Source organism: Phasianus colchicus, chromosome 24, assembly GCF_987193195.1.
Source record: "Phasianus colchicus chromosome 24, bPhaCol1.hap1.1, whole genome shotgun sequence".
Classification (NCBI taxonomy): Eukaryota; Metazoa; Chordata; class Aves; order Galliformes; family Phasianidae; genus Phasianus; species Phasianus colchicus.
In genome coordinates this window covers 2,630,285-2,657,337 of record NC_143459.1, presented here as the reverse complement: position 1 = coordinate 2,657,337, position 27,053 = coordinate 2,630,285, and the positions used below count along the sequence as shown (strand labels likewise).

Genomic DNA, 27,053 nt, shown 5'->3' with positions numbered 1-27,053 from the left:
GTTCTCTCACTCCATACACAGACCTGGGATTGCCCAGACCCAGGTGCAGCACCTTGCACTTGGCCTCACAGAACTTCATCAGGTTCACATGGACCCACTTGTCCACAGATCCAGGTCCCTCTGGATGGCATTTCTTCTTTCTACTGCACAGCTCAGCTTGGTACCATCAGCAAAGCACTGACGGTGCACTCCATCCATCATTGGTAAAGATGCTGAAGATTACTGGTGTTGAGGTGAAGCCCTGGGGGCCACCCCTCCTCACCACCCCCACCTGCACACAGAGCCATTGACCACAGCGCTTTGTCCACAACCATCCAACCAATTCCTTACCCACCGAACAGCTCACCCTTCAAATCCGTATCTCTCCAGCTCAGAGATGAGGATGCGGTGCACCGCCTTGCACAACTCCTGCCAGGTGACATCAGTTGCCGTCCCTTTGTCCAGCACTGCCACCATGTGTGTCAGGCTCGCCCTCCGCTCTCCCGCCCGTCGCGCCCCAACATGTCCGCCACCTCGCGCTGTTCCCGCCTCACCCTGAGGCGCTCTCGCGAGGAGACCGATGCGCATGCGCGAGCTGCGTCCGGCACGCGCGCCCCGGAAGTGACGTCAGGAGGCGGCGCCGTGCGCGCTCGCGGTCCCTTTGTGCGGTGCGGCAGCGGCGATGCTGGCCGGGGGTAAGAAGGCCGCGGAGGCGGCGGGCGGCGAGGGCGGGCCCGAGGCTCCGGTGCCTCCGTCCGCGGCCGTAGGAGCGCTGGGTTCCTCCGCTGAGAGCGGCGGGGCCGCGGAGCGCACTCCTCGTAAGAAGGAGCCGCCCCGGGCCTCGCCTCCGGGAGGTGCGTCCGAGCCGCCCGCCGCCCCCGCGTCCGGCGGCGAAACCACCGGCATCGCAGAGACCCCCGAGGGCCGCCGGACCAGCCGCCGCAAGCGGGCCAAGGTAGGGGCGGGCCGGGGGGCGGAGCGGGCTTCGGGTCCAGCCCACTGAGCGAGGGGAGGGGGGGGAGAATGCTGACGAGCGGGGCCGTGCTGCGGCCGTCGGGCTGCCGGGGCGGCCTCTGGGGGTTCGTTTCGTGTGCGGGGCGGTGCTGCGCGTGTCCTGATTTGCGGTGTGAGCGTGGGGGGGTGATCGGTGCTGTGGGGGTGCGGCTGGGGGTGTTGGTGACACTCGGCTAAACGTGAGCCAGCAGGGTGCCCAGGGGGCCGAGGAGCCCTATAGCATCCTGGCTGTGTCAGCAACAATGCAGCCAGCAGAAGGTGACCATCCCTCTGTGCTGGAGCTGCACTTCAGTGCTCTGCTCAGCCTTGAGCCCCTCACTGTGAGAAAGATATGGAGGGTCTGGAGTGTGTGCAGAGAAGGGAACAGAGCTGTGAGGGGTCTGAAGCACAGTGCTGGGGAGCAGCTGAGGGAATGGGATGGTTCAGTCTGGAGAAGAGGAGCTCTGGGGGGACCGCATCGCTCTCTATAACTGCCTGAAAGAAGGTTGTGGCAAGCGGGGATCAGCCTCTGCTTTTGGTAATAGCGATGGGATGAGAGGTGATGGCCTCAAGTTGCACCATGGGATGGTCAGGTTGGGTATTAGAAACAATTTCTTCTTTGAAACAGCAGTGATGCACTGGTACAGCTGCCCATGGAGGTGGTGGGGTCACCATCCCTGGAGGTGTTCCAGAACCACGGAGTTGTGGCACTGAGGGATGCAGTCAGTGGACATGGTGGGGATGGGGTTGGGCTGGATGATCTTACAGGGCTTTTCCAACCTTAATGACAGCAATATTAAGCTGGGAGATGTAAGAGCCTCCAGCAGCTGCTGATAACTACAACCTGCATTAAGTAACTATCATTTCCTTCTGAGCACAAATGAACGTATTCTTTTTAAGTCACTTGTACTTGGAAACCTCATTGTGAAAGATTGTGGAGCTCACAGGTGTGTGTAATGCTTGAGATGGAAGCTGACATGACCTCTGGAGACCCCGAGCTGTGTGATGGCAGTGGTGTGGTGTCCTGCATGACTGTTCCCTGAAAGCAGCACCAACCTTTTGTATATAACAACTGTCAAATAGAGTCACTCTGATGCAACTGCAGGGTGTTTTACTTGCTTTGTTAGCAGGTAGGAATTACTGCACCGTTTGGGGTATATTTTGGTGATGTTTCTCTGTGTTGGCAGTATCCATTCCCTGAAGATATAACATGGTGTTCCCAGAACTGCTTTCCACTAACACCAGGTGGCCCTGCCTTGAGTCACTGTGTTTGTGCTGTGAAATCAATGGAGGTTATCCAGGCTGATTAATAAATACACCTTGGATTTTGTTGTGCATGTTTTTTGTTGGGTTTGACTGCATTCTGAGTGCTGCAGGAGCTGAAGGAGGAGGAGAGGCCAGAGGGCTTTGGGGCAGAACTGCTTTCTGTTGGTTTCAGACACCTGTGATGCTGGGGGATTGCTGCGAGTTACCTTAGGATGGGAGCTCACAACAGATCTAGCAGTGCTGCATTCACTCAACTGTGTAAAAACCAATAGTGTTGGACAGAATTGGGTGTTAAGAGTTGAAAGTGAGTGAATAACTGTGCAGGTTGGTGTTCTGCTGAACATTTGCTTGTCTGTGTGCAGGGCTTCTTGTGCTGCTTTGAGTTGTGGCCATTAATGCCTCTCCTTAATGACATAGCTCTGATGGTAAAAGTGAAAAGTGTCTCATTCTGTGGTCAAAAATGCAGTTATTTTTGTTGTCACGTGCTAGGGGCTGACCTGCAGGGTGTCGGGGGGACACCAGCTGCTTTCTTCTTCATTTTCTATTGACTGCCTGTTTTGAGAAGCACTTGATTTTATTTCAGTAGAAATCAAGTAGCAATAGGCAGGGAAATTTAATAGCACTATACAGAACTTTCCTACTTTGGAAAAAATGCTTTTATTTCCCCTGAGATTCCTGTGTTCCTTTCAGTTAGGCCCTGCTTTTTTCTGAAGCTGGTAAGATTTCTTTGTGCTGAAGAGCAGCTGAAGAGATGTGGGGGTTGTATCTGCCTTGTTCCTCATGTTGGGGATGGGGCAAGGTGGAACTGGAATATCTCTTATCAGTTATTCTGGGTTATTTTGTTTTGCATTATATTTTATCTTTGTCACTACTTCTAGCTCTGTAAGTTGTCTCAAGGGACCACAGTGTTTCTAGGGAACTTGCAGGTGTGAATGGTGCCACGGTCACTTCTAATCCTTCTAAGTTTGTGCATTGTGAAGTCTGAATGGAGAGGTGCCTGAATCCAGCAGGGAGTGCAGAACTGGGCAGATGAATCCGAGTTGTGGGTTGGGCTCTTGCAGTTTGTCATCCCTGAGTTTAACAAGGAGCCGAAGACAGGGAAGTAAACTGCAGAGGTCAAATGATGATGCTGGCCTAACAGAAACACAGAATTTGGGCTAAATATTAGGAGAAAGCTCCTACTTTTGGGTGTCTAAGACAGGTTATATTGTGCAGGTGAAAACGTGGAACTTGTGGAGCTGTTGAAGACCTGTATGATGTGATGCCTGAGATATAATTCTGGCTGAGGTAGCTCAGGCCTGTTCTGCGAGCCTGGAAGTGGTTGTGTTGCTTGCTGGTGTTTGTTTTAGTATTGAGACTTTGACAGCTTCGATGTGTTGATAGTGTGTTGTACTTTCTGCAGGTAGAGTATAGAGAGATGGATGAGAGCCTTGCAAATCTCTCAGAAGATGAGTATTACTCCGAAGAAGAGAGAAATGCTAAAGCTGAGAAAGAGAAGAAGCTGCCACCTCCACCTCCACCTGCTCCTGCAGAAGAAGAGAATGAAAGTGAGCCAGAAGAGCCATCTGGTGAGTGAGGAGAGGTGTTATCCTGTAGCACTGTTCAAGTCTTTTATTGCCAGAGATAAGTGGTGGCCAGATGCAGCATCACAGAACCCATCTGGTTTTGAATGATTGTTCTGCACTTGTTTGATTGCTGAAAAGGAGGGTAAGAACGTGTAGGAGTAGCCTGGTGGAGATGTGCATCCATTGTATTCTAAACTAAGCTAAACCTCTCATCCCAGAACCTTGTAGTCCTTACTGACTCATCTTTGGAAGCATATGGACTGGAGCAGCAGCTCTCTCCCTTTTGCTGCTGTACCTATTTGTGTACCACCATTCTTACTTGAGAGAGAAGAGGTGAGGTGTACTGGGGGGTTGCTGTGCAGGAGAGCCCACTTAATTCACAGAGATTCTCATGGCTTTCAGCAATGAATCCGATCTTAATTTCTGTTTGGATGCTGTTTGTTGGAACTTCAGTGCCCTCCTCTACCAGGTCGAGTGTTGCTTTGTGTTGGGAAGGTCATTCTTCATGGAGTAGCTACTGAGAATCACGGGGTTAACAGTACCCTTCCCATTCTTTACACTGAATTTACAGCTGCCACTGCTTTGTCTCGTGTTGGTGTATCACTGCAGATTCCACAAAATCACATTTTGGAGAGTTCATAGCTCATTGTGTTTGGTGATTTTAGACAATAACTGAAACCTAGGGGTGTCAGTTACTGACATGAATAACGGTTAGCCACCTTCTCTGCTGCTCTTCATGTACTTCTTTTTGGCAGACAGATCTGTGCATACAGAAATGTCAGTTTCGAGATACTCACCGTGTCAGGAAATGCATTAAAGGCCAGCATTGCGTTTTAGCTGTTAGAAATTGCCCCTGCAATCTCTCTCCAGATGCAGGAATGCTGCAACTCATGTGCATGACTGAAATACTTGCAAAGATGAAAAAAGCTCCCCATGCTCATTGTAGCTGATCTGTAAAAAAAAAAAAAAAAAAAAAAAAAAAAAAAAGGATTTACAATAGGTGCAACTGAGCAGATATGAGATTTACTATTTAATTTAGCTGAGACTTTGGGTTTAATTCTTGAGATATTATATTAAAACAATTTCCATGTACTCCTCATGTGCCATTTTCTGCCTAGAGTAGTGATTGTTGAGTTCGGTTTAAGACAGAATCAAAGGAGGAAACGGAGAAGCAGAGGCAGCTGGTTCTGTGTACCAGCACTCATTCTGTGTTCAGTCACTCAGCTAAAAGCAGTTTTCCAGCAGGCTGTGTCTGCTCAGGACATGATATTCTTCCCAGAAATCCTGCTGGGGTGCATGATAGTGTGGTGTAGGGTCAGCAGGTGGAAGGAGGCAGAGCGTTCCAGCTGTCACTTCCTAATTGGGCTTGCTGTGTTTTTAAAGGGTCAGAAGGTGTGCACATCAGTGGCTCTTTCTGTCCTTGTCTTCATTTGCTGAAGCACAGGCACCAGAGCATCAACTTGTCTATATTGGCTGTTGAAGTTTTCTGAAACTTGTTATTCAAACATCACTGATAGGAAGAGGAGTGGAGTCCACTGTATGTTCTCATGTAGGAGCAGTGCTCGTGGCTGAGCTGTTCTCTTTTTCTCTTCTTTGAAGCAAAAAATACAGTATTTTGATCAGAATAGGATATCAGTGGTAGCACAGGATTACATGATGAAAATTAGGGAAGATATGGAAGTTAGCTTTCATGTTACTGTGTGTTTGTGGCAGTGCAGACCTCGGCTTCCTTCGTGTGTGCAGTGTTTGAGATGATTGCTTTTTGCATAGAAAAGCCTAAATTGTACAGTCTTACAGAAGTGTAAAAGTAACAGGAGGCATTTCATTGCTCTGGAATGATAGAAAGGTGATGTTAAAAGGAAATGAAATGTGGCACTTCAGGTCACAGTGAAATGTTGCTCTAATTTGGGCTGGGTTCCATTAACGTGTTCAGCTGTGGGGAACTTGAGGTGTTGTGGGTGTACAGATCTGCAGAAGTTGCTGAATGTTACAGCAGTATTTCATCATTCACAGAAGATAATTCTCTTAAAATGTCTGCTTCTCTTTATTTGAAGAAATAATTTGACAGTACAGAATTCCCCAATTAACTTTCAGCGCTGGATGACGTTTGAGTTCCTGTTTGCTACTCTCCCTTTTGGCATTCAGGAGCTTGCTGCTTTTGTTTTTCCCCTGTAAGGGTCATTTTTGTTGGCCTTCACCAAATCAAATTTTCATTTTGATACCTTCCTGAATCTCCTTTATGTGCTCCTGCCTTATAAGCTCTGTTGCATTCTCACTTGGCAGTGTTCTCATGCCTGGCTGCTACTTTCCAAAAATGGTGCAATTCAGTGCAGTCCTGATTTCTGTAAAATGAATAGTCAGACTTAACAGTGCTCTCTCTGCCTTTTCATCCAAATTATCTGGTTTCCTCATTCAACTCAGTATTCATTTTTGGTCATCCTTTGCTGCTATTCATTATTTTAAAGCATCGGATGAGTTTTTGAAGTAGGCTTCTTTGCAAACCATATTCCTGTTCAGCTCCCACTCTGTTCTGCTGTTGCCTTACCCAGCTCAGCACTTTGCTCCTGCACGGTTTGTGTTCAAGTGCAGTAGTTTGCTGGATGGATCAGCAGTTTGCTTTCTGCTTTGTTCCTTAGCACCTGGGATCTGACTTTCTCACTGGGAAGGAGGGAGAATATGAGCCCTAGCGTGCCTTGTTTCAGTACTGCTCTATGTAGACTCTGCATAGTGCTTAGAATTGTATCAAAACAAGTAATATGTTTAGTGACCTAACATTAAAAATGATAAATAAATGATAAATACTGTCTTTTTTGTAATGAAACCAAGAGCAGTTTCATCCCCTCTATTCAGTGTCCATGCTAACTCAGGGATAGTGGGTGCTGCAGGCTGATGTCAGCATTTTTCTAATTCCTTCACCCACTGAAGGCACAAGTGTAACTTTCAGTGCAAATTTATGGCTTATGATATATTCCAAATGTTGATGTTTGACTTGTTATATTCTCTTCTTAGCGTGGAAGCAGGTCCTGTAATGTTGGAAGATGCTCCCTGCAAAATAAAGTACTTCTCATGCAAGTGAAGTTAGGAATTCTTTCCTGCTACTGCAGATGTGTTTGTCCAGATAATCCCAAACTGGGACTTCAGTCAGAACACAAATGTTTGTCTCAGTCTCTCTTGTTTATCTCTGAACTTTCCTGTTAGTGGGCTGATGATATAAAAGTACTTTTTCTCCACTGCTGTAACTGCATGAAAATGTCCTTCTTGTGTCAGAGCCATATTGAGCAATATGGCAGGCAGTCTTTTTAAAGCTTATTAAGATTTGGAGTCCACTATTGAAATTGAGACACTCAGTGTACTCAGTGAGTGAGGAATTTCCGAGTTATGTTGAGACTTTTAATTATTGTAACTATTTTAGTTTTATTTGTAGATGTCCAGTGTTATGGCATTGTAGGTATTCATCTGAATTATCAAAATATGAAAACATTTGGTTCATTAACTCCAATGAAATTCTTAAACTGTAGGAAGTGCCCATTCCATTTGAGTCAGTGGAGGTTTGGGCTCCAGAGAACACCTGGCTTGCTGACTGCTGAAGCACTTGCCTTGAAGCAGCATTCATACAGGTGTTCGTAGCCCAGCAGCTCTCAGCAGTCCTGCTGTGTTTTCCTGTTCTCCAGAGGTGATGATTTTAGACCAATATTTGAAGATTGTTTATGAGTTGGACTTGGAGCTGGCTTCTCCTCTGAAGGTTAGCAGTGTGTAGGAAGGTAACTGATACTGGCTTTGTTCCTGTAGACATTGCAGCTGTACTCATCTCTGTTTTAGAAATACTCTGTTCCCATTTGGGTTGTAGTCCTATTCTGTGTAGTCCTAATGTAATTTTGAAACTTCTTCCAGTCTTTTAGATGAGTGCTTCTACTTTCCTCATGTTTCCAGCTCTGGATCCATTGACAGCTCGCTATCTTTGAGTGCTGGATATTGGTGATGTTGGCAAACTGTGGTTCAGCAGTACTGGCATGTGCTTGGCTTCAGAGGTTGGTTAGTTTGTTAGAGCACTGTTGGTTATCAGGGGCTCTGAAGCCAAGATAATTGTTCTGAAGCTTTCATGTAAAGTTCCTTTCATCAACCTTCAAGGAAAGGCTTACAGCACAAAAAAAGGAGGCGCTCTCTAAAAAAAAGAGGTTCAAATTAGAGGTTTGAACTATAGGTTCAAACTAAGAGGTTCAAGAACGGTTCAAGCTATCCCTGTCTATATGAGGAGGCTGAAGAGGCTCAGGAGTCTCAAGGGCAAGATTATCAAATTCTTAAGGTTCTGATGCTATCCATCTACCAGATCTTGGCAGTAAGAAGTGTAATCTTATTATTCAAATCCTAGCCATTAATGAAGTTGGTCATAAGTATTTAGCTACTAGAAATGCTACATACTGTGTGCTTCTTTATTTCCCAGACAAGTCTGATGTAAAGGAACCAGTAACACAGATAACATCTTAGAAGACCACAGACTTTGGTGCCCCTGGACCTAGGTTCCAGGAGATGGGATTCTCAGAAAATGGGTTTAGTTAGTTGGTGACATTTAATACCTACAACGCCAACTGCCGGGCCTTTATGTCCAGTATGGTTTAACTTATGGAGTAAGGTCCCTGAGTTCTCCTCTTTCCTTCCACAGGGCAAGCAGGAGGACTTCAAGACGACAATTCTGGAGGGTATGGAGACGGCCAAGCATCAGGTGAGGGTGGCGTTTGATGCTTGCCACTTAGGAGCAAGAGCCGCCAAGCTAGGGAGCGATGCTTGCAAGTGCGCATGGGTGTGGGTGTCCCAAACGTAGCGAGGTGCAGGAGTTGTGTACCCACCTGTTTTTTAAAAAAGAAAGCGAAGGGTATTTTCAAAAAGCACTTGAGGTCTGTACCACCTCCAGAAAAGGATACTAACCTATGTTGAAATGTCTCAGGCCGATCTCTCATCCCTCCTTTCCTCTCCATGTTCAGAGGATTCAAAAAATGCAAAAAGATCATTCTTATATAGCCAGTTTTTCCCAGTTAAAATGGCATGGGAAGCCCTGAGCTTCAGCACAAGTAGACCTTTATCTCATTTGCTGAAGAAACATAGCGTGTCTTTTTTGTCTCTTTTTTTTTTTTTAAGGGGTTGAGTTTGAGATGTGTCCCAGTGGTTAGCCCAGGAGATCCATCTGTTGTGGACATCAGGAGTCTGCTTTTCAGTGGACTTGGTGGCTGGTCACACTCAAATCTGGTTCAAGCACTGATGCAAGCAGCATGCATTTGCTGTTTAATTCACAGAATTGATGTCTTCACTTTAAGTCCTTTGAGTGCTACTGAAAATCTTCCTCTGACTCTGCAGCTTTCACCCTCACATGAGGTGTGAGGATTAGGGTTGTAAGCAATGGAGTCAAAAGCTCCAGAACCTTATTCTGGACCTTCACGTTGCTCTTTGAAGCAAATACAAATTCAGGATCTTTGTCTGAGCGTGCATCCTTGCTGTTTCTATATAAAGAAGTGTAGCTGTGTTTTGCTTTACACCACTCATGCAGAATTTCTGAATGTTGTAGACTGTGGACTGGAGGATGCATTGCTTACTGAGGTAGGCATTGAGTGTTGGGAAGTTCTGCATGATTTGCATTACATACATGCTTGAGGGTGTGCTGTGGCAGTGAGCTGATCCCTTAACTAAGTGACTTCCCCTTGGAGTGTCATTCATCTGCAGATGTGTCAGTAAGTCTTTAAATGAGCAGCGGCCCTCAGCATCCCTTCTGTGGGGATAAAGATAATTAAAACTTGGGCACACTGCTTGCTGGTATGGAATGTCAGGAAGTGGTGTGTGCGTGTGAATGTGTGTGAAGAGGAGATAGCAGTCCAGGAAGAGACATTTCTGCATTCTGTGAGAAGTGGCGTGCCCCAGAGAGAGCAATGTGCAGTTCTGAGCTTCTCTTTCCTTTACCATGCAAAATAATACAGCAGGGTGATTTGCCTTTGAGCTGTGTCACTGCCAAGGGAAACTTGAGGACGTTTCATTTTTTTAAGATCTGATGGTTGACTAAAAAAACCCAAGCAAACAAACAAAAAAAAAAACCCAACCAAGCATATCACTTCACCAATAGTACCTTGGCTGTTTCTAAATTGTGATGTCAAATCTTGTGGCTTTTTTTTTTTTTTGGTAGTATAAAATATAGCAGTGCTCATCTGGATGGTTTTAAAGTTTGGGTTGTAAAAGCTGTGGCCTTAATAAATACAAACAGCAGAGGAACCACCGTGGGGCTCTTCCTGAGGCTGTCTTGAGCAGGAGTTTCTCTGGTGTTTCAGTTACAAACACAAAGCTGCTCAAAAAAACTGCCATATTGCTTGTAAAACCTGTACTTTGGAGTTCTCTGCTGGCTGTCACTGCATGGCAGGCAGTGTTTCCTAAAAAGTACCCTGGGAATGCCCACTCACTTCAGCACCAGCTCGTAGAGGCTCGCATTACCCACGTTCTTCCCCCCTTGGGGTGTATTGCTATGTATCTTTTGAGCTGGGTGGTTCTCAGTCTGTGGCCAATCTGTGCTGTTGTGCTGCTGAGCCTCTGCCAGTGCTCAGCATGGAGCTGTGCCATCCTGCATGGTGCTGTCAGAGCTGTGACTTCGGTTTGTGTCATGGTAGGGAGCACGGGGTTCAGCACATGTGCATTTGTAGATGTCCATTTGTAGTGTGTTTGGTACAGGGTTGGAGTGACAGACAGCTGAAGGGCCCAGAGCTGTGTGTTACTGGAGGAGATGAAGCTAGCTCTGCTGTGTTTCTTCCCAATGGCAGACCATTGCTGTCCAGAAGCATTATTGGTGTCTCAGTGTTTCCTAGTATTAATTCCACTTTACTTCCTTGCAGAGCTCTATAGACTCTGGTTTTAATTTCCTCTTGCAATTTCTTGGAAGTGATCAGAGAGTTTTCTTTCCTGTTGCCCATCACACAGATAGGTCTTCTAATCTTTGCTTATGAATGGATTTATTTTATTTTTTTTCACAACCATTCTCTTCCTTAATTTTTTTCTTGTAAGAAGTGCTTGGAAGCTGTGCATGGCTGCACCAGAACAAAGAAAATTCCTGCTTTCCCCCAGGACAGCACCACGTGCATGTGGACTTCAGGCTCAAAAAGAAGCATCTTTGTTAGTGGAACACATACTGCAAGCTTATACATTTTTTGATACTCATTACAATTTTGACCAATTCCACTTTCAGCACATAGTCTTAACCTTGCTGCGTTACCCATGTTCTTCCCCCCTTGGGGTGTATTGCTATGTATCTTTTGAGACCTCACTTCTGTCTTATTCTCAAGCCAGCTCCTAGGACATCTGAGGTTCATAGTGCTCATATTTGACATCTCAGCATTTTGTTCTCCTTGCCATGCCTGCAGGGTTCCCTCTCTGCACTCCCTTTGTGCTGTAGCATTTCCCACAGCTGTGCCTTGGTTTGCTGCTTTATATAATAATGTCCTAATGAGGTTGAGGCATGTGGGGCACATAGCTGCACGAGAAGTTCCCTGTAGGTATCTGGGTGCCTTTATGAACAAAGTCTTCCCAATATCTCCTGTTTAAAATTGCTCTTTTACACACGGAGCCTTTCTAAGGAAGAGACCCAAATCTGCTGTACATGAGCTAGGGAGGTGGTGTCGGAGTGCTGTAAGTAGGATTGCATTTCACTGCAGTGCATATTATGGGTATGTAAAAATGGAAAAGAAGAAGCTAAGGCAGAGTCCTCTACCTCGAGGAGGAGAAGCTCAGTGCAAATGTCACCCTTGGAAAGCAGGTGAGAGGGCCATTGTGCTCATATGGCGTGGGCCTTTTGGTTTGGAATGGCTCCAAAGTGTTTCTCATACTCTGACAAAGTGGGAGCTGCTCGGATGGAGGGCAGCACCTGAAGCAGTTGTGATCTACAGATGTTCTGCTGGATTTGTGTTCTGCCCTCTTTATTGCTCAAATTGCTTTTTGCAGTAGTGCAGCTTTTTTGTTAGCCCCAGATGATGCCTGTAATTCAAAGAACTGTTGACTTGGAAAGCTGCATGCCTTCCAGAAATAAAGAAAAAGAGTAAGCAAAAGCCTGTCTTGAAATTAGCCACTGTGTCACTTTGTGGCTGCTCCAGGTGCATTCACTAGGAAGTGCAGGGCCAAAAACATTCCTGTAGCAGTTCCATTGCAGTGCTTGTAGACAATTTGTTTTTTTATTGTAGGTGTGGAGGGTGCAGCTTTCCAGAGTAGACTTCCACATGACCGTATGACATCTCAAGAAGCTGCCTGCTTCCCTGATATAATCAGTGGGCCACAGCAGACTCAGAAGGTGTTTCTGTACATCAGGAACCGCACCGTAAGTGTATTGTAACAGTATTGATCACAAAGATGTAGGCCACTTTTGTACCAGAGTATCTTGCAACCAGTTTTGGTGGTTACTGTGTCATATCATTAGTAGTAGATCTTTGCTTTTGTGATGGTGGTGTTTCCTTTCTTGCATCCTGTCGTGCTCTAAGGAACAAATTACCTCGTTCTTGATTAAAGCTGTGCTCTGAAGCTGTGTAACAATCTGTGGCATATCTGCAGCATTCAAAAGTCATTAACAACCTCAAAACTATGATGATTCTGCCAATACAACTTTATAAAGGAAACAAGTAGAAAATTGGTACACATATTCTAATATTAGCATACAGATTAAAACTATTTATGTACAACACTTGAAAACATGATATATTATTGCATAGAATAAGACAAAAACTCTTAGCTTGTGTTGCTTTTTACTTAATGTTCAGTTGCTGCATATAGACATCCTCAGTCATGTGGTTTATTCTCTGAATACTTATTCTGGCTCAATTTCATAAAAAAGAAATTGCTCCATTGAAAAACTAAGTTTGCTTCTGAATGTTTGTAGCATCTCTGCCCAATTCAGAACTTCCATGCAACTTAAAAATGCTAAAGGAAGGGGTAAGATTTTAATAATTCATTGGGGAATTCATTCATTTGGGATTTAAACCTGAACAAAACTTGAATGGTAGTACTGTGTTTTTCAGAGTTATGTTTTTAATGTGGGCAGATAATGAAAGGACAAAGGGAGCAGCAGAAGTGCTTAGGGAACTTCCTAGACAGGATTTCCTTTCTAAAGAGGGTTTGAGTGGATCTTCCCTGCCTGGGATAGCAGAGGTTGTAGAACAGCAGATCAAGTGGGTGACAGTAGAAATCCAGTTGTGCATCCTCATGCTGAGAGCTGGCACAGCACCAAGGATGCTGAAAATATTGAAGACACCAGGAGTTAGATGAGTGAGTTTGTTATTCCCAATGAAAACAAGAATTGAATGAATCTGGAAACACAGTAGCTTTTACAAGGGGACATCATCTTTAAGATCTGTCTGATTTCTCTGAAGGGCTCCATAAGAAAGTGGCCTTTCTAAAGTGAACTTTTAAGGAGATTCCAAGCACATAGTAAGTTATTCTTGATAGTAAAACTAGGAGCAGCTTCAAAAACATGCTGAAGGCTCTTAGGAGTAATGCAGTTGAAATTCATTTGAAGTAACAGTAAACTAATGTGGATAAGTAAAGTAATTGTATGTATACGTACATAGAGATTGACATGGAAAAACAGATTATTGGCTTTGAATTCTTCCAGCTGAGAATGAAATCTTAGAATTGAATGGTATAGAAATGACATGTAGCACTATGAAGTGGTTTGTTCCATGATCAAAAAGGATGTTAAAAATTACTTGGAAATAAGCAGAATATGCTGAAGGTGAATTTGCCTCAGTTGGCCTCCTGAGTTATATGTAAATTCTTTCCTCTTTGTCATGCTTGTGTGATATCCACTGTATGTTACCAGTGAGGAGCTGAGACATTTCAGTTGTGTAATTGTAGAGAAAACCCCAAAGAAATACACAAGGAAATCACTGGTTTTGGAATGTAAAATGGTGTGGATATGCTGTGTGAGCTACACATTGCACAGCAAAATGCTATATATAAACTCAGCTTTGTTTTTGGAGTGTGTGACTCTTCTAAATGTGGATAATGCCTTTTAATGCAGGCTTTTACTTTTGGTCAGCCCTGCAGCTCAGACAATTGGACTCAATTATCTTTAGGTCCCTTTCACCCATTCTGTTCTACTCCCTGTGTGTACATGGTCAGCGTATTCCATGGGTATGGTCTTAGTAAAGATGGGTTAGGTGATTAATAGACTTCATTAAATAGCAATTACTTCTATTGCCTTTACAAAGGCCATGTAAAATTTGATGCAGTAAAGTCAGATGTGGGCTCAGATGTATGCCTAGTTAAAATATGGCACTTTGTATTTGCCACGCAAGCTGTATATAAGCAATCTTTCCATGTATGTTTTCTTTTATGTGTGATTAGGAGGTCACTAATTTGATGCATTGACATGTGCTTTAAATGGTATAGGAGAGTAAAATGGATTGTATTGTTCATTAAAGAATTCTAGAAGGTGAGGTTTCTTGTAATAGATGCAGCACTGCAGAGAGTGACTATTACAGCATTTACTCTCCTATCAGTATTTGGTTACAAACACATGGAAAACACCTCCGTTGTATTGCTTAATAATGTGTCTTACTGTTTAACAGCTGCAGCTCTGGTTGGATAACCCAAAGATTCAGCTGACGTTTGAGGCAACTATCCAGCAATTAGAAGCACCTTACAATAGTAAGTCAAGCCTTTTCCTGCCAAAACCATATTTTATGTAGTGTTGCTGTTTTTCAGTTTTGGGAAAAAGCTTTTCCAAATCAAGAGAGGACTTCAGATAAGTCCTTCTGTTAGTGTAGAGTGATTGCTTGATGAACATTCAGGTACAAAGCAGCATATTGCAGCATGCTCATGTTATGAGTTGATAAGAGTTTGTTCCCTTAGTAAAGAAATCTATCTATAGCAAAATTCACATAAGTTGGTAAGTAGATGAGTTGGTAAAGAAGTTTCTTGCAAGTGAATTCACCTGCAGCTTTTAAGGTTTGCTACAACTTCATGGGGATTTGAAGGTCTGAGAGTTTCTCATTTGTGAGCTTTAAGCAGGTTGCATAAGTCAGTGGCCATAACAAAAGAAGGCAGTACAAGAGCAAGGAGTTACTGCTTGCTAAATTTCAGTTGAGGTGGTGTCCTATGCTACATAAATGGAAGAGATAAATAGAAGGATTTTATGTTCTGTACTACTTTTCAGGCAACATTTGTGGTTGCTGTACAGCATGGAAAACAGTTTGTGGTTTCCAGATATGTACTTCAGGATGGTGTATTTCTCAGTAGAGCAGCAGTGAATGCTGTTAGTTCTGTGCTGCTGAACATACAGAATAACTTAAAATCATGACAATTTTGCAGGTGATACGGTGCTGGTTCACAGGGTGCACAGCTATCTGGAGCGGCATGGGCTGATCAACTTTGGTATCTACAAGAGAGTGAAGCCTCTTCCAAGTAAGGAACTTGAAAGCTGTTTCTGGATGCAGGGTTTCTTTTTCTCTGTTTATTATTCTACAATTTATTAGGGCAAATCTTGGAGCACCTTTATTATTTTTAGGATTCTGGTATTTTGACAGTAGTAAGTCTGGAAAGCCATTGGTGCATCAAGTTAAGCACTATTAACAGGGCAAAATCTTTGTAAAGCAGTGGCTGCAGAATGAAACTTGCAGAAAGCGTAGTGGAAGTTGACAGGTTCCTAATTAATGACTGATGGGAGATGATCACAGAGGAAATGTACCCTCATTAAAAGGGATTTTATGTCAACTGTACCTCACATCTAACATAACAGTAGTTGTATGAAGTTTTATTGATCCAGTGATAACTGACTTTAATCATCAGAAACTTCTCAAGTCTTAACCATGAGTAAGTGTTCGTGTATTATAAGGGATGAGTGAAAGATGCTGGTGAGTACTGATCCAGCTCCAAAGCTTTCCAGGTTTTATTCGTTTGTGTCTGGAGGAAATCAAACTGTGATACATTGTATCACTGTAATTAATAAGAATCAGATTCTTCAAGTAATTTCCCTCTAGAGGAATTCTTTTCCTTCCTTCATAGGTAAACTGTTGGCCAAATCTTCATTCTCATTAAGAATATATTTGTTTTGTTTTGCTGTTACCTTATTACATGCATACATACTTCAGTTTTCTCTTTGTGGTTAATTGTAAGAAGTTTGTGTTGTCTGAACTGGTGATGAGAAGGAAGCTGTTTTTCATTTGTGGTATCTGAGACACGACTGTTCACGTTGTGGTTCACTTCCACATCCTACTATAACTTTTTTTTTTTTTCCTTTGTTTAGCCAAGAAGACTGGGAAGGTGATCATCATTGGTTCTGGTGTGTCTGGGTTGGCAGCAGCTCGCCAGTTGCAGAGTTTTGGGATGGATGTCACAGTTCTGGAAGCCAGGGTATGAATTTTTGTGCTGTTTTACTTTGATACTGAATCATAAGCAGGAAGGCATTGGTGCACTTGACGCAGTGACTGGAAGCATCTCTGCCGTGTGCCCAGAGGTGGGTGCACTTGGCAGCCAGCTGGGGTGTGTTGGAGTTCTGATCTTGTCTCACTGGGAGCAATATCTGCTCTCACTGGGAATGGATGAATGCTTTGTCAGGGAGGTGTGCACAATGAGGTGCTCACCACCAGTAATGCCTGGAATCTTCATTTGGTGATTAAAAATAGGTATTTAGTGATTAAGAACTAATATACTGGAAAGTAGAATGCAAGTCTGCATCTCAAGAGCTTGCACGTAGGTCAGAATCATTGTCTGGAATTGCAGTGTGTAGTCAGGCAAGATTTTTTTTGCTTTTTTGTATTCTGCATTAATCTTTCCTTGTTTATTACCATGTGCTTAAGGCATCGTATATTGTAAGGCTATATAGAGCTCAATTTCACGGAGGGTGGTGATGCACTGGAATAGGTTGCCCAAGGAGTTTGTGGATGCTCCATCCCTGGAGGCAATCAAGGCCAGGCTGGATGTGGCTCTGGGCAGCCTGGTCTGGTGGTTGGCGACCCTGCACATAGCAGGGGGTTGGAACTGGATGAGCATTGTGGTCCTTTTCAGGCCAAGCCATTCTATGATTATGCAATTGTCCTGGTGCATGAACAACATGAACATTCCTTCAATAACAAACACTTCTTTTTTTTTTTTTAAGCAGTTGTAAATAGAATCTCCTTAATTTGAAATTGAAAATCATTTTTCCATCTGACTTAAACACTTGGAAACAGCTTGATGCTAATCTTAAATGAAACAAATTAAGCTGTATGTAGATGTGCTTCTGACACTCTTAGCACAGAGTGCATGTGAGGTTTTCTTTATTGGAGTAATGCTTCAGACCTTCCTTTGTGCTGCCTGTCCTGAGAGGTGCTGTGGGGCTGTTTAATGCTGCCTGGTGGTTTCTTGCATTATGACTTCAGTGACTCAGGTGTAGCTTCTTTGTGTCCAGTCACTTTCTGCAGCTGTTAGGTTATTAGTAGTGTTTACACACTTCTGAATTTCTGGTTGGGTGTTGAAAAACCAAAATATACAGTGCTATATGAATTAGTAGCATGGGATATTTGCACCATGTTCATTGACCTTTCTCTTGGGTAGCATCCTGCTAGCTGCACTGGGAATAGGAAAGGGGATTTTTTAATTATGGTTTTCTTTTGGTTTCTTTGTTTGTTTTTCCCTCTCCTATGTTTAATATGGCAGGAAGAGAATTGTCATTCTTAAGTTAACATATCAAGAATCAAAGCCTTTTTCCCCCATTTGCAATGTGGGCTGCTGATTTGTGGTTGTCTTCTGGGTTTATAGCTGTGTCTGCTATAGAAGAGAATAAATGAAAAATTGTCCGATGGCCTCTTCTAATACTAAAATTATTTCTCTTAAGCACACACAAATTGTTTGCAGTATTGGAGTTGTTGTGGTAGAAAGTAGTAGGAGGCAATATATAATGTAAAACATAATGTAATCTGCCTGTTTGCAATGAAGGATTTTTTTTACAGTCACAGTGAGTCCTACTGTAGGTGCAGCTAAATTTGTCCAAATCTACGTGGGCTTCCTTTTAATTAATGCAATTTTAATGTTTTATCCTTTAATTTAGGTGAATTATTTGCCAAAATTAATTTGCAGAACTTCTTTACAAAAAGGAATCTACGTTCTGTTCACTGAACCTTTGCCTGTGAGAATGCTGAACTTATGTTATGTCAAGTTTGTGATGACTTTTAAGTAAGATGTGATGCTGAATGTTACCAGAGCTGTAATCTGTTGTGCTTTTAAAAGGACCGAGTGGGAGGAAGAGTTGCTACCTTTCGTAAAGGGAACTACGTAGCTGATTTGGGAGCAATGGTGGTAACAGGACTTGGTGAGTATTATGAAATAAGAAGGAATTGGGGGAGAGAAAGTTGCAGGTCACCATATTAAAAATAGGCTTTACACCGTTCCCTATCCTAGCCAAAGTAATTGTGTGTGTTTGATTATTAAGAATGAGATGTTCTGGTTTGGCCTCTTCAATAGTTACCATTTTGTGAGTGGATTTTCATAATCTTCAGAAGCTCCTGAAGTTAATGTGTAGCTGTGGAAGCTTTTTTTTTTGTCTCTAAAATAGCTTTTACTGTGAAATCCTTATTTAATTGCAGATAGACATCTCAGGAGTACTCTAACTCCAAAAAATGTTTTCCAGGAGGAAATCCCATGGCTGTGGTCAGCAAACAAGTGAACATGGAGTTGGCTAAGATCAAACAGAAGTGCCCACTGTATGAAGCAAATGGACAAGCTGTAAGTCTGATGCTGGTTTCATAAATCTTTTAAAAATAAATAGTATCTCCAGTGTATTTGTTATCAGCCTACTGATCTAGCACAAGGCAGCATCCAGGAAGAGAGGGAGGGAGTAATGAACATGCCTGTCTACTTCAGGCTTATCTGCAGTCATTCTTCTAAAACCTGTTTCTTCCATACAGATTTTTATTTGAGACTTCAGATCTTGTATGGAAGCTAAGCTCCTGTTTGTTCCTCCCAAAGTAACTGATTTTTTTCCTCAGACAGTTGACACCTCACTCCCTTCTTGAAAGAATTGCCTGCTGTGCTGAGGCTTTCCCTTTGCACAGTCACAGCATGGTTAAGCTTGGATGGGACCTCTCCAGGCCATCTGGCCCAGCCCCTCCGGTCCCAGCAGAGACACCCAAAGCTGCTTGCCCAGGAATGTCCAGACAGCTTTTGAATGTCTCCAAGGAGGAGACTTCACACCTTCTCTGGACGATGTTGCATTACTCGCTCACCTGCATGGCACAGAAGTGTTTCCTGATGCTCAACAGAACCTCTCATGTTGCACTTTGTGCCCGTTGCCTCTTGTCCTGGCACTGGCTACCATTGACAAGAACTTGGTTCTGTCCTCTTTGCACCCTCCCTTCAGGTATTTATTATTATCAACAGAATCCTCCCCTGAGCCTCTTCTCCAGACTGAACTGTCCTGGCTTCCTCAGCCATTCTTCACAGGAGAGATGCTCCAGTCCCTCACTCATCTTGGCCTTTCATTGCTCGCTTTCCAGCAGCACCCTTGTTCAGGGAGATCCAGAGCTGGACATGGTATCTCCCAGTGAGGCCTTACCAGTGCTCAGTAGAGGGAAGGATCACTTCCTTTGACCTACTGGCAACGTTTTGCCAATGTATCCCAGGTTACATACTTTTAAATGTGTTGCATTGTATTGCTAACTCATGTTCACCTTGCTGTTTGCCAGGATTCTTGGGTCCTTTTCTGCAAAGCTGCTTCCCAGCTGGTTGGCTCATAGCATGCCCTAATACCTGGAGTTGGTCCTCCCCAGGTGTGGGACTTCAGCTTCTCCTTGCTGAATGTCCTGAGGTTCCCTGTCAGCCTGTCAGAGTCCCTGTGGATGGCAGCAGGACCATAATAGGGTATCAGCCACTCTTCTCAGCTTTGTATTATCTGTGAAATTACTGAGGGCATGCTCTACCCTGTCACTAATGAAGATGTTGAATGGGATCATGGTGATTATCAGCAGCTTCTTGGTATTTCAGAGTTCAGGAGAGTTATCTTACAGCTCCTCATTCAGAACAAGTGTTATGGAATCTAACTGTTCAGTGGAATCTTGCTCCCCTGTGCCTCTGGAAGGTCTATTTTGCTCAATAATAGCAAGTCCTTTATTTGCTTTTCACTGAGATGTGTTCTGTGGAAGCATGCCAAGTTCTGACTAGCATTGATTGGAGAAATGGTAGCAGTTTGAATGTTAATTATGAGGTGTCATAAGGTCAGACTGTACTGGGAAAGGTAGTCTTCTAAAATTTTCTCTCTGCCACTCCAGTATTGTATTTCTGAAGCTCAGAGCTATGGTGACCTAGATTTTCTTTTATTTGTGAATAGAATATTAAGAACAAAGTTTGTCCTTTTGGTTTGTAGGTTCCAAAAGAGAAAGATGAAATGGTGGAGCAAGAATTCAATCGTCTGTTGGAAGCCACTTCTTACCTCAGTCATCAGCTGGATTTTAATGTTCTCAATAATAAGCCTGTCTCCCTAGGTCAGGCTCTGGAGGTTGTCATACAGTAAGTGGCTTCACTCTTCATCATAAAATTTTGTATTTTATGGAGGACTAAAAAATAGGTTATGATGCTCCTAGGGTAAGCATTGCACACTCAATGGATGGTTTAGCTTCTTGTTTGTGCTTCTTGTATTTCCTATTTATTGAAGCAGAATATGCCAAAGACATCTAAAGTAGCAAACTTTCAAGTCTTTTCTTGAATGCTTCCTGAAGGTCACTGCTACAGTAACTGATAATGGATAATTAACTTGATGTGCAGGGGGGTGTACTTACTGTCCACTTATTCTACTGGAAAGGTAATGGCACTTGTAATAGACCTTTTAATAATGCTAGATAACGTCAGGCTTGTATTTCAGCTGGTCAGGTGTTCTTCATTTACAGAAACTTGTATCCAGCAACAAGAAAAATCATGAGTGTTTTCTTAAAATATCATGTATGCTTTTATGCATTACATCTAGATTATAATAATGAGCTTTTTCAATACTGCTAGGATTTTATACTAAGCTGACTCTTGTTACCTCTTCCAGATTGCAGGAGAAACACGTGAAGGATGAGCAGATTGAACACTGGAAAAAAATTGTGAAAACACAGGAGGAATTGAAAGATCTTCTTAACAAGGTCAGATTCTGTCCAGTGATGATGTTTAGAACAGGAAGTTACCACTGTTTCTCCAAAGAAAACCCAAACAACAGCATGAAACAGTTACTATTAATACTGTTCTTAAAAAAGCCAGCTGTTCTAAGTCTTGCCAGGTATCACTGCTATGACAAATGAGGCCTAAAGAGCTATTTTTTTTAATTTTATTTATATTTATTTTTATTTTTATTCATGCTGCTTTTCTAACCTTCAAAAACAACTTCAGAAATAATTAGGGAAAGTACGTGATTTTTTAATATCAAAAAACATTAGCAGTAGTGCAGAAGATTCTTTTAAAAGAATTTGAAAGCTATCATACAAGTTGAGTAGGTTTTCTTTCTCTTTTCTGTAAGAGAACTTTGTCCCAAATGTACAAATAGAAGTGCAGGGGAATAGGTAGAAGAGGTAAAACATGAATCTAGGAAAAGAAAGAGAGAACACATCATTAACCAGTGTTATGTCATAGCTTTTGTTGGAGTTGTTAGAGAGGGAACAGCAATGGCCGTGTAATTGTGAAAAGCCTTTGAATGTTGAGTTTGGAGGAAAGGATAATCAAATCTATGATTTGTAGAGTAGGAGCAGTGTTCCAGGCTGTCTCTGGAGTCCCACTTAGTTGTGGTAGGTGGAATCTTTAGATCTCCACAGTTTCTCAAATGAAGATATGGCTGAGGACAGCTGATTCTTATTTTTTCATTAGCAAGGTGTTTAGTCAGAAATCACTGATGTTGTGGTTAAGCCATGTTCTTCTGGAGTTGGTGATATTTATTGTGATTTGTGGATGTAGAATTGAATGTAAGTAATGTCTGAAAATCTCTTTGGGGCAGTGGTATAGTTGGAGGTGAATATCCATTTTAGACAGTAACTCATGAAATCTATCAACTTCCGTTTCTTTCTTTTTCCTACTTCATCTCAAAAAGATGGTAAATTTGAAAGAGAAGATTAAAGAGCTCCATCAGCAGTATAAGGAAGCATCAGAAGTGAAGCCACCTCGGGATATTACAGCAGAGTTCCTTGTAAAGAGTAAACACAGAGATCTGACTGCGCTTTGCAAGGTAATGGATGGCATACATGCAACACTCAATTCAATGATCTCTGAAAACTTCCCCTGCCAAGTAAAATAATCTCATCTAAATGTTTCCACAACTCTCACTCAGTTCTAACACTCTCTCAGAATGTGAAAGATTGTAACTCTGGGTTAATAAGTTAATGATAAGGCTGTATTTAATACCTCAGTTAAGATGGAGAATATTAACATGTTGAAGGTTTAGATTTAGCTACCTATGTTAGATCATATCAGAGTGCATTCAGCAGCTCTTTTCCTGCAGTGTGGCATTGGCTTCTGTGTAAGAAACAGCAGAAGAGTACAGTATGCTGAATTAAATGTTGGAAAAATTAAGAACTGGATTTAGGTTTCACAGAAACCCACAAGTCTTGCTGTTATTTCTCTTGGAGTCAGATCCAGCAGGATGCCATGCAATATCTCTGTCCTTTTGAACATGAGCTGAGCTTAACATGAGCTTTTATTGTTCTTAGGAGTACGATGAATTGGCAGAAACGCAAGGAAAGCTGGAAGAGAAGCTGCAGGAACTTGAAGCCAATCCGCCAAGGTAAGGATAGGAGTGATAAAGATGAGTAACGAGGAAAGCAGAGCACTATTCATGTAACACTGTTTCTGAAGGGAAGGTTCTAGTTTCTTTAGAACATTATATGTGAGCTCCTCTTTGCAAATGTGACTTGGCTGAGTTTGGTTTTGGCATTTGCTTTGTGTGTTTTGTTGGTTCTTTTTCTCCCACTGAGGAAGAACTGATGGAATACATTTTCCAAAGCAATGTGTTTACAATGTCCTGCTCCAACAAGCTAAATATCTTTTGTGTTATATTCTCTTCCAGTGATGTTTATCTGTCTTCAAGGGATAGGCAAATACTTGACTGGCATTTTGCAAACCTGGAATTTGCTAATGCTACACCTCTCTCTACCCTTTCACTGAAGCACTGGGACCAGGTAGCTAATTAATTAATGTATTTGTTTTGTAATGTACTTCAAAATCCATTTCATTCCAATATGTGTTAACTGTCTCAAAACTCTTGAGTGCTATCTGCTTTAATGCAAATGCTGATCTCTTAGATGTTGTCATTCCCTGGTGAAATTCCAGGAAGCTTTCTCTGAATGTTGAAACAACCTGTAATAATACTGTCTCCTAAAACTTTTTATAGTTATTACTTGGTTAATATCATAGATTTTAAAATCTATTAGACTCATTCTTTGGAAATGTTTGTTGAAAACATTGTGCCACTCTGTAGAGTTGCTGATTATTCTCAATGAAGTGATGTCACTGTTATAAACATAGACTTTCCTGTGTCCTCATTTTTAGGACGATGACTTTGAATTCACAGGCAGCCACCTGACAGTGAGGAATGGGTATTCCTGCGTGCCTGTGGCCTTGGCAGAGGGGTTGGATATTAAGTTGAACACAGCAGTTCGACAGGTTCGCTATACAGCTTCAGGTATGTGAAACCACCTCATGATAACAAGTGCTCTGAGGAAGAACAATCAAATAAATTACAGCTCAGCTGTTCTGGAAGCAGATGGATCTCATGCAGTGTTCCTATCTTAAGTTTTAGGTTAGAAAAAGCCACGTTTCTTATTATGATAGGTTATGTAGGAAGCTTTAACAGATTCATAAATCTTTAATGGATTTTTCTTCTTTCTGTGGCTGGCTTAACTCCACCATTTTCAGCTGCAGTTACCAATTAAAAGGTTCACATTCATTCTCCAGTCTCTTCACTCTGTTGTAACTCCAAGTTTTTGGAGTAGGAGGACTTTGCTGAAGATGGCACAGGCTATGCTGTTAGAACTCTGGATGTAAGATCCATGTGGAAGGAATACTGTTCTTCAACTCATTGATCTTGGGGTGACTCAGTGAGAAGCACAATCCCTACTGGCTGTGTAGTTATGCATGTATTTAAATATCATGAACCTTTAGGCTAATCCCAGTGTGGTCCTTCCTGGATTCTCTATCAGTTCCACATTTTGGTATTTGCACTGTGTGGCCAGTTATGTTCGCTTGCCTAGAAGTTAGGTTAAGCTTGGTAAAGTTTTCTCTGAAACCTAAATAGTTTCTGCTGTGGCTGTGCTTTTATGATAGTCTTCTAAATTTTTGTTAACCCAATGCTGGGACCTTTATAAGGCCTCTTGCCTCACCTATTAAATGAAGCTTCTCACTTCCTTTTCCAGGCTGTGAAGTGATTGCTGTAAACACTCGATCTACCAGTCAGACTTTCATTTATAAATGTGATGCTGTGCTGTGTACCCTTCCCTTGGGAGTCCTGAAGCAGCAGCCTCCAGCAGTACAGTTTGTGCCACCTCTCCCCGAGTGGAAAACTTCAGCAGTGCAACGTATGGGATTTGGCAACCTTAACAAGGTCAGTCCTAGTTGGAAGGAACTGCAGTGGGGTGGGGGTTGTGATGGATGGAATCTGAAATGTTTGTGGTGGATGGAAGGAGAATGTTTCTTTTCCTCCTTTGCTAGGCTTTGGTGTTGAAAACTATCTGAAGAATTGTAAAGGCTGCTTCTTTGTATCCTGTATTTTTAACTAGTTACATTTCAGGAGTAGATTGACATAGTACAGAATCACAGAATTGCCAGGGTTGGAAGGGACCTCAAGGATCATGAATCTCCAACCCCCCTGCCACACGCAGGGCCACCAACCATCCCACCTAATGCTAGACCAGGCTGCCCAGGGCCCCATCCAACCTGGCCTTGAACACCTCCAGGGATGGGGCATCCATAGCCTCCCTGGGCAGCTGTTCCAGTACCTCACCACTCTCTCCGTAAAGAATTTCCCCCTGACATCCAACCTAAATCTCCCTTCCCTCAGCTTAAAACCATTTCCCCTTGTCCTGCTGTCACTCACCCTTTCAAAGAGTTGATTCCCCTCCTGTTTGTAGGCTCCCTTTAGGTACTGAAAGGCTGCAATGAGGTCACCCCGCAGCCTTCTTTTCTCCAGGCTGAACAAGCCCAGCTCTTTCAGCCTGTCCTCATAGGGGAGGTGCTCCAGTCCCCTGATCGTCTTTGTGGCCCTCCTCTGGACCCACAGTACATTTAGCATAGCTTGGTAAGAAGCAAACAGATAATGTGATAGGATGGGTATTAACCTATGAAACACAGTAAAGGTATATGCTTGCATGTATATATCTCCAGGTTTTCCTTCCTGCACTTTTTCAGTGATGGAAGTTGATTCATATAATTGTCTTTATTTTGATTTTTATTTTTTTTGATTCTTTGCTTCCAGGTTGTGTTATGTTTTGATCGTGTCTTCTGGGATCCAAGTGTCAATTTGTTTGGTCACGTTGGTAGCACTACTGCAAGCAGAGGGGAACTTTTCTTGTTTTGGAACCTGTACAAAGGTATTTGTGCTGCATGTCAACTTCTGCCAATTTCTTGTTTGTATAGATTCAGATCCAGAAAAGAGCACTCCCTCAGGTGCTGTTATTTTTCACTCATGAATATGATAAGAAGTATTTGTAGGAAGGCAAATAGAAGCAGAGAGTTGCAATAAATTAGGACAGAACATGGAAGAGTATGGGTTCACCAGTGCTGAATTTGAGGCTACATGTGTGAAATTGTATTGCTTCCCATTGGGTCAGATGGCTGAAAGGGGGAAAGTTAATTGCACTTTTTTGTGGATACGTAGATGAGAGTTAAAATGATAGCAGGATGGTGGAATAAAGTAGAACTGACTGACTTTGTGATGCTGCAGTCATTTATTTCTGTTGTGCATTGTATTTCTGTAGTGACAGCATTTTGTGAGACACTTCTTTAGCTCAGAGAACAATTGAGGGGGAAAATTATCAATCCAGAAACAAAAATCCTAGAAACATCAAAACACATGCATTATTATCTGAATTCTTCTCAAATTGCTCTTTTTCTGGATGGTGTTCCATTCCTCCTTTTGGCTCAGTTTGTTTCAATCTCTATGTGCATTGGAAATGAAAATAATTTGTACAAGTGAGCTATTGTGCTGATCTTAGTGAAATTTTACCATAGATTTTCATTTTTCTGTCAGATTGTTTGGAAGATTTTGAGTTATTTGGAACACGTAGCACAGATGACTGTTAAATCCTAGTGTGAATGTCAGTGTCTTCTCCCAAATAAATCCTTTCCCCTCTTCTACATGCTGTCCCTCCTGATGTGTTGGTTTTCAATACATCAGTTTTCCCAAGTATTACCATAGTGTATATTCATCTGTTTTCATCCTGTTAATTCAATGTGATAGGGGATGATTGAGAAATATTATTACCTGTTGAGTTTGTTGGTTTTTTAGCCTTGTGATTTAACTGCAGGTAATAGTCAGATTTGTCTGGTTGGAGTGTTAGGATTTCAATAATTCACTTATTTTTCTCTCTTCCACCCTCTTCCTCCCTGGTTAGCACCCATCTTGTTGGCCTTGGTAGCAGGAGAAGCAGCAGGAATCATGGAAAATATCAGTGATGATGTCATTGTTGGACGATGTCTCGCCATCCTCAAAGGCATATTTGGCAGCAGTGCTGTGCCACAGGTTAGTACAGATAGGTCCTCCACTGAGATGCCTGTATCCTGCAACAGTATAAAAAGTATTTAATGTACCAGTTGACAGACCAAATGCTGGAAGGCATGAGCAGTATTTCATGTAAGGAGTAGGTTCCATTTGTTTTCCTTATTGCAGGGTAACTGTAGAGCTGTTATTGAAAGTGGCTTTATCATCCTCAGCCTTGTGCTGTTTTCTGTATGATGGTCAACCATCCAAAGGAAGAAGCAGTTCTCAGTTGTGCTGAGTTCTCTTAAGTGCACGTTTATTTAACATGTTTATAGTTTGGCAGCTTACACGTTGTAAGCACTTAATAGTGTTGAGATTTGCTGGATGCCATTCAGCAGTCTGGATACACCACACTCTCATCTGTGCTATCTGATGAACTATACAGAATGCAGAACTTGCTGTGCAAGTACATCTGTCAAAGTGGAGAAGTAGAAAAGTTAAACTAATACAACAGCACTTCTCTGGAATGTAATCCATCCTCCTCCTTGCTGTGCTTTTTATTGTTAGTGTCGTCTTTTCTCTTTCTGGCTGGGTTTTCATTTCCCTAAAAT

The 27,053-nt window shown here is 42.5% G+C and overlaps 1 protein-coding gene across 3 annotated transcripts in view; it reads left to right on the top strand.

Moving 5' to 3' along the window:
• The first annotated feature begins 615 nt into the window (after positions 1 to 615).
• Positions 616 to 27,053, top strand: part of KDM1A (lysine demethylase 1A) — a 30,746-nt gene continuing 4,308 nt past the window's right edge. The window contains exons 1-19 of one of the 3 annotated variants that reach the window (XM_090123904.1): positions 631 to 687; positions 856 to 934; positions 3,641 to 3,806; positions 8,464 to 8,523; positions 12,005 to 12,138; positions 14,384 to 14,462; positions 15,126 to 15,218; positions 16,060 to 16,166; positions 18,021 to 18,102; positions 18,421 to 18,515; positions 20,152 to 20,294; positions 20,818 to 20,908; positions 21,844 to 21,978; positions 22,460 to 22,533; positions 22,816 to 22,927; positions 23,298 to 23,430; positions 24,161 to 24,348; positions 25,219 to 25,333; positions 26,357 to 26,484. In XM_090123904.1, coding sequence (XP_089980030.1) covers positions 662 to 687; positions 856 to 934; positions 3,641 to 3,806; positions 8,464 to 8,523; positions 12,005 to 12,138; positions 14,384 to 14,462; positions 15,126 to 15,218; positions 16,060 to 16,166; positions 18,021 to 18,102; positions 18,421 to 18,515; positions 20,152 to 20,294; positions 20,818 to 20,908; positions 21,844 to 21,978; positions 22,460 to 22,533; positions 22,816 to 22,927; positions 23,298 to 23,430; positions 24,161 to 24,348; positions 25,219 to 25,333; positions 26,357 to 26,484 — 2,040 coding nt within the window. In that variant the 5' untranslated portion in view covers positions 631 to 661. Of the gene's footprint in view, positions 935 to 3,640; positions 3,807 to 8,463; positions 8,524 to 12,004; positions 12,139 to 14,383; positions 14,463 to 15,125; positions 15,219 to 16,059; positions 16,167 to 18,020; positions 18,103 to 18,420; positions 18,516 to 20,151; positions 20,295 to 20,817; positions 20,909 to 21,843; positions 21,979 to 22,459; positions 22,534 to 22,815; positions 22,928 to 23,297; positions 23,431 to 24,160; positions 24,349 to 25,218; positions 25,334 to 26,356; positions 26,485 to 27,053 lie in introns of all 3 variants that reach the window. The other 2 variants (XM_031595049.2, XM_031595050.2) reach the window with 2 other exon arrangements.